Source organism: Dendrobates tinctorius, unplaced genomic scaffold (genome assembly GCF_039654945.1).
Source record: "Dendrobates tinctorius isolate UK_male_01 unplaced genomic scaffold, ASM3965494v1 ptg000388l, whole genome shotgun sequence".
Taxonomy (NCBI): domain Eukaryota; kingdom Metazoa; phylum Chordata; class Amphibia; order Anura; family Dendrobatidae; genus Dendrobates; species Dendrobates tinctorius.
Window position 1 is genome coordinate 84347 of NW_027362054.1, and position 14232 is coordinate 98578.

Sequence of the window (14232 nt, forward strand, 5' to 3'; positions counted from 1 at the left end):
ACATGTCAGCTAGATGGGAGCGGCCTACCTCAATGCAAGTGTATAGAGCTAGACTGGAAACCATTTAGTTGAAATGTGGTCAGGAGTATGCATATTGCATACTTGAGGTCACGTGACCGCTGTTTCCAGTGTCGGAGAATCAGCAGTGTGCAGTATGCCTAATATGAGGATTCGCAAGCCAGTCACGTACTGACTGCAGGCTTGTAGTTTAAAACCGGACTACCATTTTCAAAAAACATATGTGAAAAGCTCAAGTGCTGAAGTTTTGAATACTATCCTTTCCGATTAAAGGGGCTGTTTGACTTGAGACAAAAATCTGCAGACTGCTGAATGATGATTGCGTGCGGCATGCACACTGTCACGATTTCCTCAGTATTCCGGGTGTAAGTCATTTGTGGTCACGCGCTGATTAGACTTGTTCAGTTTTTCTCAACAGTAGAGAACTGAGAGAAGCCAAGTCTAGCTCACACATGCAAATCATAATCATGACGTCACATGACCGCCAATTGGCTCTGAAAATAACCGGGAATCGTGTGCAATGCAAGCGGAAAGACTGCAGTGACCGAAAAACTACTGAGTTTTGTCACAATTTGATGAGAATCAATGAGGAATCTGATTGATGAGTGAATTGTACATTAGCACCAATAATCTGATAACCCAAAGCAAACCAAATTATTTAGGATACATAAATCATAGATCATAGGTTGGTGAAATCCTCACACTCTTGTAAGAGCTGCTATTATCAGCATCAAATACAGAAGAGCAAGGTCAGGTAACACTAGTCACCGTAGGTTTAGGCATTTAGCCTGTGTTCTTACCCTCTTCTGGCTGCACCCGGTCACCAGGAACGTTTTGATGTTGTGCTCCTTGAGATAAGCGTTTCTCTCACCTCCATGACCAGGTTCCACCTCATAATCCCCATTCAGATAATTTAATGTAGCACTTGTGATGTGTATCCTCCTGAACAGGAACAAGAGCGGACATCATTACTCCAATGAACAGAATAAAGACAATGTTCACTATGTGTGTATATATATATATATATATATATATATATATATATATATATATATATATATATATATATATATATATATATATACACAGTGGGGAAAAAAAGTATTTAGTCAGTCAGCAATAGTGCAAGTTCCACCACTTAAAAAGATGAGAGGCGTCTGTAATTTACATCATAGGTAGACCTCAACTATGGGAGACAAACTGAGAAAAAAAAATCCAGAAAATCACATTGTCTGTTTTTTTTTCATTTTATTTGCATATTATGGTGGAAAATAAGTATTTGGTCAGAAACAAGCAATCAAGATTTCTGGCTCTCACAGACCTGTAACTTCTTCTTTAAGAGTCTCCTCTGTCCTCCACTCATTACCTGTAGTAATGGCACCTGTTTAAACTTGTTATCAGTATAAAAAGACACCTGTGCACACCCTCAAACAGTCTGACTCCAAACTCCACTATGGTGAAGACCAAAGAGCTGTCAAAGGACACCAGAAACAAAATTGTAGCCCTGCACCAGGCTGGGAAGACTGAATCTGCAATAGCCAACCAGCTTGGAGTGAAGAAATCAACTGTGGGAGCAATAATTAGAAAATGGAAGACATACAAGACCACTGATAATCTCCCTCGATCTGGTGCTCCACGCAAAATCCCACCCCGTGGGGTCAGAATGATCACAAGAACGGTGAGCAAAAATCCCAGAACCATGCGGGGGGACCTAGTGAATGAACTGCAGAGAGCTGGGACCAATGTAACAAGGCCTACCATAAGTAACACACTACGCCACCATGGACTCAGATACTGCAGTGCCAGACGTGTCCCACTGCTTAAGCCTGTACATGTCCGGGCCCGTCTGAAGTTTGCTAGAGAGCATTTGGATGATCCAGAGGAGTTTTGGGAGAATGTCCTATGGTCTGATGAAACCAAACTGGAACTGTTTGGTAGAAACACAACTTGTCGTGTTTGGAGGAAAAAGAATACTGAGTTGCATCCATCAAACACCATACCTACTGTAAAGCATGGTGGTGGAAACATCATGCTTTGGGGCTGTTTCTCTGCAAAGGGGCCAGGACGACTGATCCGGGTACATGAAAGAATGAATGGGGCCATGTATCGTGAGATTTTGAGTGCAAACCTCCTTCCATCAGCAAGGGCATTGAAGATGAAACGTGGCTGGGTCTTTCAACATGACAATGATCCAAAGCACACCGCCAGGGCAACGAAGGAGTGGCTTCGTAAGAAGCATTTCAAGGTCCTGGAGTGGCCTAGCCAGTCTCCAGATCTCAACCCTATAGAAAACCTTTGGAGGGAGTTGAAAGTCCGTGTTGCCAAGCGAAAAGCCAAAAACATCACTGCTCTAGAGGAGATCTGCATGGAGGAATGGGCCAACATACCAACAACAGTGTGTGGCAACCTTGTGAAAACTTACAGAAAACGTTTGACCTCTGTCATTGCCAACAAAGGATATATCACAAAGTATTGAGATGAAATTTTGTTTCTGACCAAATACTTATTTTCCACCATAATATGCAAATAAAATGAAAAAAAAAACAGACAATGTGATTTTCTGGATTTTTTTTTCTCAGTTTGTCTCCCATAGTTGAGGTCTACCTATGATGTAAATTACAGATGCCTCTCATCTTTTTAAGTGGTGGTACTTGCACTATTGCTGACTGACTAAATACTTTTTTTCCCCACTGTATGTGTAGCTGTAGTTTTATTGCCTTCCATTTTATAAATAATAAAATACTATATATATATATATATATATATATATATATATATATATATATATATATATATATATATATATACCGTATATATATATTATACACACACACAAATATATATACACATACATACACACACATATAGTTTCTTTTACTGGAAACTTATTCCGGCATACATACCAAACACGTGCAGTAAATGTGCACAGAGCCTAATCCAGCAATCAGTGTGGAGGTTAGCGCTGTCACTCACCCTGCCTTGCCGCCAGCTTCCATATGATTGGCCAAAGTCACATCATTAGACCATACATCAAACTGCCACTTCCGTAGGCCAAGGACGCCGCAGTGAACTCGCCCACTGTGTATTCCCACTCGCATGTTTACATTTACCCCTGTTACTTCTCTTACTAACCTGAAAGGGAAAAACAAGTAAGTCAAGGTCATAGCATCATTCGGAAAACACCATCATCATTTAAAGAGTTGTCCAGAATCTAAAAAAAATTCTGTAAGAGCAGGGTGGTACAATAAAAAGAACAAAAAATAAATACCCTGGTAAACCCTCTACTGCAGTGATCCCTAATGTGCAGAGAAGCTATGCTGCACATTAATGAGAGACCGCTGCAGCCAATCGTTGGCCTCAGCCGTGATGCCTCCATGAATGTCACAAGAACTGAGGCCAGTGATTGGCTGCAGTGCTCACATGCATTTGCATCATGTGATTTCTGTAGCAAAGTATACAAAGACCAAAGGGGATCACATGAGTGGCATTGCTAGAACAGCAGGGGATTTACCAAATGAGTTAAGGTTATTTTTATTTAATCACATTCTCTGCCATTTTATTTCTTATAAACCATGCATAAGCTCTTTAAAACATAACTGTGATTAGGTTTTTGCTACTTCAACTGAGAGCAGCATAATGGTAGGATCAGAGACCCCAATTCCAGCCATGTATCACTTACTGTATAGGGTGCTGTAGTTTTGATTACAACCGGTTTTATCTTCTTCAGATCTAACAGTTTTCTGAATGTGGAGCTCTGTCTAACCCCGCCCACACCACTGATTGGCAGCTTTCTGTGTACACTGTGAATAGGCAGAAAGCTGCCAATCAGTAGTGGGGGCATGGTTGGAATACCTGGCAGCAGTTCAATAAGTGACACCGCCAGAATCGGGGTCTCTGCCCCTATATTATGCTGATCTCAGTTTAGATAGGAAAAACCTGATGACAAATTCCCCAACAAGTAAAAAGTCCGGCTTTTATTAAACCTATACAATTCTATTTGAAGCAAAGGTCCACTTACGAGATGGCTTCAATCATATCAACTCCCATCTCCACACAGCAGTGAGCGTGATCCGCGCGAGCCTCAGGCAATCCCGAGACGCAATAGTAGCAGTCGCCCAGGATCTTAATGCGTAAGCAGTGGTTCTCCTTGAAACACAAAATGATCATCATGAAATTTTGGAAATATGCAGCAAGAATAAACTGCAATACATTGAGCTCAGAGAAGTCCGTGTTCCCCTTCATCGGTACAACGCTGTATTGCGAATCGAATGCTGTATTATTCCTCCAGCTATAGTTTGTCCCTCGTGCATAGAGTTCGGCAAGCAGTTTAAAAAAAAAAAAAAAAGTGGGAATCATTTAAAACAAATTATTAAACCATGAGTCAGTAACATAATTAGACGAACCACAAAAAAAGCATTCAACAAGAACAAGCTCCATGAAAAAGTTAAAACGCCCGAATGTTAGGCAACCAAATAATGTCTGAGATCTGCTTGTGAGCGGAGACTTGCAGCTGCCAAGCCTCACCAGGGGGCCTCCTTCTCATGCTCAACAATTCGGAAATTTGTAGTCTGTGTGTGGCACAATTTTTAATGCGGCCAATTTTTTTCAGTTTAATACTTGGCGCTAAGACTAGATTTCAGACCGAGACCGCGGGTGGAAACTTATACACATAGATATTAGTATGTTACAACAACGCTCCCTGTTCGCTCAGTTTTTGGCCACTAACATGAATATGGTATATATATATATATATATATATAACCAAAATAGCTCTGTAGCAGAGTACTAGTCCTGGTACTAAACTCCTCAGTCAGATCTCAGGGCTGCAGAAACCACTTATTGCTTACAGCCAGGAGGGACTTTGGATGACTGCAACATGTACCTCCATTAATTAAAAAGTTTTACAGCCCACGTCACCATCGCAGAACCAAGGAAAATGGTGATGTGAGACACAAAGCTCACAACTATTGATGGCAAAGGGGTAATCAATAACTGTCTAACAAAACAAAATAACTTAAAGGGAACCTGTCACCTGAAAAAAAGGCTATTAATCTGCAGATATGGGGTTAACCTGCAGGTTAATCGCGCTGTGAACCTGCACAGCGCCAGCACGTAGACCCACGCTACCGGGAGGAAAGGAACTTTATCCCCCGGCAGCATTTGAATAATATAAGTCTATATAAAGAAATGTATTATTAATGAACAGATATAATTAATGTATATTTATATGAATCTACCTATTGCTTGTTGTTGTTGATTTTGTTTGGTTAGTAGTGATGACGAGTATACTCGTTGCTCGGGTTTTTCCTAGCATGCTCAGGTGTCCTCCGGGTATTTTGGCGTGCTCGGAGACGTAGTTTTCTGCCACCGTAGCAGCATGATTTGGGGCTGCTAGACAGCTTGAATACATGTGTGGAATGCCTGTTTGTTAGGGAATTCACACATGTATTCAGCCAGTCTACAAGTCGCAAATCATGCAGGTGAGACGACGAAAACTAAATCTCCGAGCACGCCAAAATACTCGGAGGACACCTGCGCAATGAGTATACTCGCTCATCACTATTGGTTAGACAATAATATGAGATACAAGCCATACTTGATAGACATTGTAATTTTTTTCTATTATGCATATTACATAAATCGCACATTGATAAGACACTTACTGCAGCTAGCTTGTCGAAACGTGCAAAGAGTTCATTCAAAGTCATGACTAGTTCCTGTGCCGTGCATTGTGACGCCAAGCTGGTGAAGCCCTCAATGTCAGCAAAGAGGATACTGCAAAGAGAGAGGCCGTGAGGTCAGAACGGCAATTCAATACATATTCTTATTTCAAGAAGTACAGACCATTACGTTGCCAATGCAAAACGTGATAATAGATCTTGTACGCGCAGTGGCTAAACCTTCTCCAGCCATCCGCCGCATGGACGGCGATTCACGTCTAGTTGCCACCTTGGGCTATGCGTGACAGGGAAAAGCACTAGCTCCACATTACCTCACATTGTCGTGCTTCTGGATGTAGATTTTGTGAAACATCATATCCTCCTTTTTGGTGTTTATGTCTTCTTTCATTTCCATTGCAACATGCCGCGGCAGCACAGACAGCAGGAGGCGCTCCTGCACAGTAGAGGTGAAGTCACATATAGAAGGAGAAAACACAATACCGGTTATTTAGCATTTTTGCATGTCTTTCCAAAAACAATAATTGCAGTCAGTCAATGAGACAAGCACAGAGCCGGCCAGGTTTGTGTTTCTGCCCCTTCCTTTATCTTGACTTATGGCTCCAGTGTGGGTAAGAAATCGCATATACTCACCTTCCTTTCTCCCGACACATCTCTGTCCAGCTGGCTGTGACCCCTGCCTGTTTTTGCTCTCTCTCTTCAATCATGGCTGGTGCTTGGGAGCGGCGGCCAATCTCAACAGCCACTAACTGGGGAGGACACTGGCAGGGTACAATGCCAGCAGGATGGAGGAGTGATGGGGGCAGCAGAAGGCAAGTGAGTAAGTGCCGCCACTTATAGTCATTTACCACACTGGGGACATCAGTAAAGATGAAAAAAGGGGACGATGGCTGCAAGGTGGGAAAAACCTTTTAAAGAGAATGTGTCAGCAGGATTTCAACTGCAAAATAAGGTCTCTGTCAACAGGTATTCTGCTCTCAAGGCAAATGATGTAGAGGCAAACACCCTGATTCCAGCAATGTGTCAATTACTGGGCTGCTGTCTGTAGTTTGGATTTTACTATTTTATCAGCTAGAGATAATCACAAGTGGACTAGTAATCCTGCTGCTAGGTAGTCCTATATATACACATGAGCTCTGCACAACTCCGCCCTCACCAATTGACAGCTTTCCGCCTATGCACAGTATACACAGAAAGCTACCAGTGGTGTGGGAGGGTTATATAGGACTCCGCATTCAGAGAACTGGCAGATCTGCAATAGATAAAAATGTGATTGTATCAAAACTGCAGCAAGCAGCCTAGTACGCTTAATCATGGTCTCTGCCCCTACATAATTCTGCTGACAGATGGGGCAACAAAAAAAAAAATGGTGACAGTCTCCATGATCAACAGTTTCTAGCAATCTAGTGGTGCTATGTACCCCTCTAGCTTGCCAACTGGATGACTAGTTGCTCAGACTTCTTCCTTAGGACAGGCAATAGCAGTATGGGGGATTGGGGTGCACCTTCCTTGATGCTCTACAGATGCACTAACTGAGGGTGCAGTGTCCCTAAAATTCTTTGCCAGGCACAGGAGTATAGATTTTGCAGCAGTTGTGCCAAGCACTGCAGCTTGGTCCTATTCATATAGGAGACTACAGCACCAGGCGTAGCCACTACAAACTATACCGCTCTGTGCCGGGTTCTCCAATACACATATATAGCGGTCAGACAAACGATCGTGTGGACAGCCGCCATCTGCACAGACTCCCCCATGCACAGAGCACTCGGTGTGGCCGAGTATTCCTATGATCTCAGAGAGCTGCAGTTTTGTCCTGGAATAGGATCGGCTGTCAGATATTAAATGTGCTGATTCGGGAGGACCACCATACACAGACTGTTGGTCATTCACATCAATATAGGTGGTTCGGACAGGCTATAGTCTAATGTAAATGAGGGCCTTAAAAAGTTAACGTGTCATCAGAAAAAGACCTATTCTTTAAAAGGAACCTGTCACTTGATTCATGCTGCCCAACTACAGGAAGCATGAATTAGAACTGGCTACACAATTATAGCAAGATATATTGTTCCTTTTAAATCAGGTTTTAGTGTTAAATTTAGTTATTAAATGCTGGCAATTTTTTTTTCCATATCACAATCTTTATTAAACCAAACAGAAATCTTGCAATTTTCATGCTGCACACTGGAGTTTTTTTTAATCTCTTGAGGTTTCTAAAAAATTTACATGTACATTAGCAGCAATGAACATTTTTGTTCTGAAGCATCTAATGAGCATGTGCACAAGTCATTATGAAAGGAAGGGGAGCAGGGGAACCATGAAACTACCTATTGACACTAGTGGTTCCTGTGTTATCAGCTGTGTCAGTCATCGTAATCCTGAATCTGATAAGGAGTTTTGCTGAAAAGGTTTCATGAACGGACAGGAAGTAAGAGTCTAAAAAAAAAGGCCCAGTGGCAAGTGAGAACATTTCTAGATTATGGTACTAATTTTATTTGCGGAAAACGTTTAGCGCAGTATGTTTAAAAAATAAATTAAAAAAATTACGGTATATATTATTTTCAAATTGCCCGGGTCCAGTGCAGAGTCTCTATCGCTGCTTCCTGGGACTATTAGGGTGTGTGCACACACTGCGGATTGTCCTGAGGAATTTTCTGCGCGGATTTGTGTTTATCTGCAGGTTTTCTCCGGTTTAGCCTGCGGGTTTCCCCTGCGGTTTACCGCAGCAGAATCCGCACAAAGAATTGACATGTTGCGGTTTTGAAACCGTAACAAATGCGTGTGGAAAATTCCACACAGTGTGCACTGAGGATTTCTATTTCCATTGATTCTAATGGTACTGTACACCCCCCAGCAGAAACTGCTGCGGATCCGCAGGACCAAAACCGCTGCGGATCCGCGCATCCGAATTCGCTAATTATTTAATCACCTCGGTTTTACTTGCCATTCCCGCGTCCCTATATCACTGTGTACCTATAATGGATGCAGAGGACAAGCTCAACCATGCCTGGGGGCCCGGTAGCCACATAAGGCACTAACAGCGCAAGTGGCACATTGTATGTGGGGGCCCGGTGACGGACACTGCATTGTGGTCGGGGGGCTTCATGTTACTCCCTCGTATGCTGATCCCCTGCTCATGCCCCGTGATGTGGCACACACAGCTCTCACTTCACACTTACCTGCTGCTGGTTCTCTCTCTGAAGGTGCAGCCGGGCCTGGATGTAGCCGCGGGTTTCTTGGAATGCCTGCCTCTGGGACACCTCCGCAGGGTAGTGGGTGCAAATACCAATAATATTTGTGCAAAGGAAGATTAGCACATTGGCGCTCAACTGGAAATGAAAAAAAACACAATATAAATACAGATATTATGCGCATATTGAATGTGAAGACAGATATTTATATTCAGTGCAATGAGTTATAGAGCCATGTCCACTTACAAATGGAAATATAATCCAGTCGTCCTGCTTTGAGCATATAAGCAATGATCTACAGATTTCCTTAAGACAGATCCTAAAGCTGCCAGGGCATCTTACAGACTTTTATAAAGAGTGACACAATTAGGGCTGCCACTAGGAATTTCGGAGGCCCCATACTGGCAAAATTTTCGGGTCCCCTTGAGACTCCAACCAGGCTCCACCTCAGCTCCGCTTCCACCTCCCACTCTTGGGAAAAACTCAACTTCTCCACCACGTCCTCACCTATCAGATATTAACAGTTCCCATCTAACATCAGATCACATACATAACCAACAGCTTTTGTTCTGGCCAAAAGTTGCCACCAAGACACGGTAGACTCTTTTGGCTGGGTCATATTTTATTCTAAACTATTAAAAATATATTCTTATGTATTTTTGTTTAAGGGAATGAGTCACATACTTTTTAAATGACCATTAATACCACATACAAGGTACAAATATCATCATACCATGACCAGACCACATATTACCACCACATAGTGACTGAATACCACATGCAGGAAACAAATACCGCCACACCATGACCAGACCACATATTACCACCACATAGTGACTGAATACCACATGCAGGAAACAAATACCGCCACACCATGACCAGATCACATATTACCACCACATAGTGACTGAATACTACAATACTGATTAATAAATTAAAAAAAAAAAAAAAAAAAAACAACAACACAATTCCAAGTGCCATTGTACACAGGAACTCTATTTACTGTTAGTGTACAGAAAATATACAGTGATCACTGGTGACATACACAGGAGCTCTGTATGTAGTGTCAGTGTACATGTAATACAGTGATCACCAGTGACATTATACACAGGAGCTCTGTATATAGTGTATAGCGTACAAGTAACAGTGATCACCAGTGACATTATACACAGGAGCTCTGTATATAGTGTCAGTGTACAGGTAATTTTGTGATTTCCAATGACATTATACACAGGAGCTCCGTATATGATGTCAGTGTACAGGTAATACAGTGATAATACAGGGATCACCAGTGACATGATACAGAGCACCTCTATTTATAGTATAGTGTCAGTGTACAGGTAATACAATGATCACCAGTGACATACACAGGAGCTCTGTATAAAGTGTCAGTGTACATGTAATACAATGATCACCGGTGATGATGTACACAGGAGCTCTGTATATAGTGTCAGTGTACAGATCATACAGTGATCACCAGTGACATTATACACAGGAGCTCTGTATATAGTATACAGTGTATAGCGTCAGTGTACAGGTAACACACTGACTCACCAGTGACGTCTCTAGCTGAAGTCCTTCATCTCTGCTTTTCTTTTTCATTCAGCACAGACCGCTTTCACTTCTTCCAGCCAGGACTCGTCTCTGCATAAAATCAAAAGAAAAAATGGAACAGCACAATCTAAAATCTTCAGGTGCACAGGCCTCCCAAGCAATTATCCCAAAAGCCAAAATTCACATACAGTCATGGCCAAAAGTATTGACACCCCTGCAATTCTGTCAGATAATATTCAGTTTCTTCCTGAAAATGATTGCAAACACAAATTCTTTGGTATTATTATCTTCATTTAATTTGTCTTAAATGAAAAAACACAAAAGAGAACGAAGCAAAAAGCAAAACATTGATAATTTCACACAAAACTCCAAAAATGGGCAGGACAAAAGTATTGGCACCCTCAGCCTAATACTTGGTTGCACAACCTTTAGCCAAAATAACTGCGACCAACCGCTTCCGGTAACCATCAATGAGTTTCTTACAATGCTCTGCTGGAATTTTAGACCATTCTTCTTTGGCAAACTACTCCAGGTCCCTGATATTTGAAGGGTGCCTTCTCCAAACTGCCATTTTTAGATCTCTCCACAGGTGTTCTATGGGATTCAGGTCTGGACTCATTGCTGGCCACCTTAGAAGTCTCCAGTGCTTTCTCTCAAACCATTTTCTAGTGCTTTTTGAAGTGTGTTTTGGGTTATTGTCCTGCTGGAAGACCCATGACCTCTGAGGTAGACCCAGCTTTCTCACACTGGACCCTAAATTATGCTGCAAAATTTGTTGGTAGTCTTCTGACTTCATAATGCCATGCACACGGTCAAGCAGTCCAGTGCCAGAGGCAGCAAAGCAACCCCAAAACATCAGGGAACCTCCGCCATGTTTGACTGTAGGGACCGTGTACTTTTCTTTGAATGCCTCTTTTTTCTCCTGTAAACTCTATGTTGATGCTTTTGCCCTAAAAGCTCTACTTTTGTCTCATCTGACCAAAGAACATTCTTCCAAAATGTTTTAGGCTTTTTCAGGTAAGTTTTGGCAAACTCCAGCCTGGCTTTTTTATGTCTCGGGGTAAGAAGTGGAGTCTTCCTGGGTCTCCTACCATACAGTCCCTTTTCATTCAGTTGCCGACGGATAGTACGGGTTGACACTGTTGTACCCTCGGACTGCAGGGCAGCTTGAACTTGTTTGGATGTTAGTGGAGGTTCTTTATCCAACATCCGCACAATCTTGCGTTGAAATCTCTTGTCAATTTTTCTTTTCCGTCCACATCTAGGGAGGTTAGCCACAGTGCCATGGGCTTTAAACTTCTTGATGACACTGCGCACGGTAGACACAGGAACATTCAGGTCTTTGGAGATGGACTTGTAGCCTTGAGATTGCTCATGCTTCCTCACAATTTGGTTTCTCAAGTCCTCAGACAGTTCTTTGGTCTTCTTTCTTTTCTCCATGCTCAATGTGGTACACACAAGGACACAGGACAGAGGTTGAGTCAACTTTAATCCATGTCAACTGGCTGCAAGTGTGATTTAGTTATTGCCAACACCTGTTAGGTGCCACAGGTAAGTTACAGGTGCTGCTAATTACACAAATTAGAGAAGCATCACATGATTTTTCGCACAGTGCCAATACTTTTGTCCACCCTCTTTTTTATGTTTGGTGTGGAATTATATCCAATTTGGCTTTAGGACAATTCTTTTTGTGTTTTTTCATTTAAGACAAATTAAATGAAGATAATAATACCAAAGAATTTGTGTTTGCAATCATTTTCAGGAAGAAACTGAGTATTATCTGACAGAATTGCAGGGGTGTCAATACTTTTGGCCATGACTGTATGAAAAAACTGAAGACAGCACTCCTTTTCAAAGAGTAAAAAAAATGTGGTTTTATTTCAGACCTACATGGTTGGCGATGTTTCGGCTCATGCAGAGCCTTTATTAAGCTTGATAAAGGCTCTGCATGAGCCGAAACGTTGCCAACCATGTGGGTCTGAAATAAAACCACCTTTTTTATTCTTTGAAAAGGAGTGCTGTCTTCAGTTTTTTCACATGTGCATAAAATAACAGTTACCTACAGCACCGCTTCCAGAGCACATACCCAACTTTCTCCCTTTCTTTCTACATTACACATCTGAATACAGACGTGCACCCGCCATCAACATATAATTGGTTATTATGCAACCCACCATTCCAAATATAAATGATAATCCGCCACTGTGGACCCACTAACTATAAATAGCCACTTCCCCATTTAATATATAAATTAATTAGTACCTGTACACTTCCCCCAATTCATTACCAGTCACTTTATCCTCAACGCCCCCCCCCACTATGTACCTCCAACTCCGATTCATTATATTTACATGCCCCTCCCGTCCGAATTCATTGTCATGTCTTTCTCTCCCACCCTCCATTCATTATCAACTGCTCTACCCCACATTCAATACACAATTTACTCCCCCACCCTCAAAATTCATTATTTGTTGTCCCCCTAGATCATCATTTGCTCTCCCCACCTTCAATTAAATTTCTGTCCTCCTCCCTCACACTGAATTCGTCATTTGCAGTCCCGTCTCCCCCCCACTTCATTATTTGCAGTCCCCCCACTTTAATTTGAAGTCCCCCTTACGTCATCAATTGCAGTCCCCTATCACCCCCTCACTTCATCTGCAGTGCCCCTTCATAACTTGAAGCCCCCTATCCCCCTTCATTTAATCATGTGCAGTCCCCCTTCCCCCCACTTCATCATGTGTAGTCCCCCTTACCTCCATTTCATCATGTGCAGTCCCACTCCCACTTCATCATGTGCAGCCCCCCCTTACCCCCAACTTCATGTGCAGCCCCCTTACCCCCAACTTCATGTGCAGTCCCCCCTACCCCCAACATCATGTGCAGCCCCCTTACCCCCGACTTCCTCATGTGCAATCCCCCTTACCCCCATTTCATCATGTGCAGCCCCACTCCCCCTTACTTCTCCATTTCATCATGTGCAGCCCCACTTCATCATGTGCAGTCTCCTATAACCCCAAACTTGATCATGTGCAGTCTCCATTAACCCCCAAACTCCATCATGTGCAGTCCCCCTTACACCCCCCCACTTCATCATTTGCAGTTCCCTCTCCTCCCCTCACTGAATTCATTTTATAAAGAAAACAAAAACGTTTTACATACTTACCTCACAGTCGCTCCCCAGCAGCTCAACTCTGCTTCCAGCGTCCGGTACATGTCGGCACGTACGCGATGACATCATCGCGCACGCGCCGTCACATGACCGGAAGTACAGAGAACACGGAGGGAGCAGGAGCTGCACAGCCGTCAAGGTTAGACGGCCGTGCACAGCTCTGTGACAGCTCCTGGACCCGACGTGTGTGCCGCAGGCCCGCAGTGCACAGCACTTGGGGGCGCGATGAGCAGAAGCACAAGAGCGGGGCCCCAGACCTGCAGGCCCTCTTCTGTACTGCTACTCACCGGGCCCAATACATCAGTAAGGGCAGTAATGTACACAATGGATCTGATTTACCAACACCAGCTTGAAATTCTCGTGTGGTTTTATAAATATGGAGCCAATGCCGAACATATTTTCAAAGCAACTACATCAGAGAACTATTATAATTATACCTCTAATGTGAAAAATTGTTTAATTAGAAGTGAGTCGAGGCAATGTTATTACTGGAAACAATCATTTGTCCATTGTAACAAATGATTAAAAATATATCTATATGTGATCATAATAAAGAACAGTGTAAATTCTAGAAAGAGGGCACAGTATGAATGTGATCCTAACATGACTTACAGTAATAATAATC

General features: G+C 42.7%; 1 protein-coding gene across 1 annotated transcript in view; it reads right to left on the reverse strand.

Annotated features, from left to right (window-relative positions):
• Positions 1 to 14232, reverse strand: part of ADCY6 (adenylate cyclase 6) — a gene marked incomplete at its 3' end in the record, with an annotated part of 270887 nt that overhangs the window by 64641 nt on the left and 192014 nt on the right. Inside the window, exons 4-9 of the mRNA XM_073563442.1 lie at positions 8873 to 9022; positions 6011 to 6132; positions 5682 to 5793; positions 4037 to 4164; positions 2992 to 3150; positions 819 to 960 (exon numbers count right to left, since the gene is read on the reverse strand). Of these exons, the coding sequence (XP_073419543.1) occupies positions 819 to 960; positions 2992 to 3150; positions 4037 to 4164; positions 5682 to 5793; positions 6011 to 6132; positions 8873 to 9022 (813 nt within the window). The remainder of the gene's footprint in view (positions 1 to 818; positions 961 to 2991; positions 3151 to 4036; positions 4165 to 5681; positions 5794 to 6010; positions 6133 to 8872; positions 9023 to 14232) is intronic.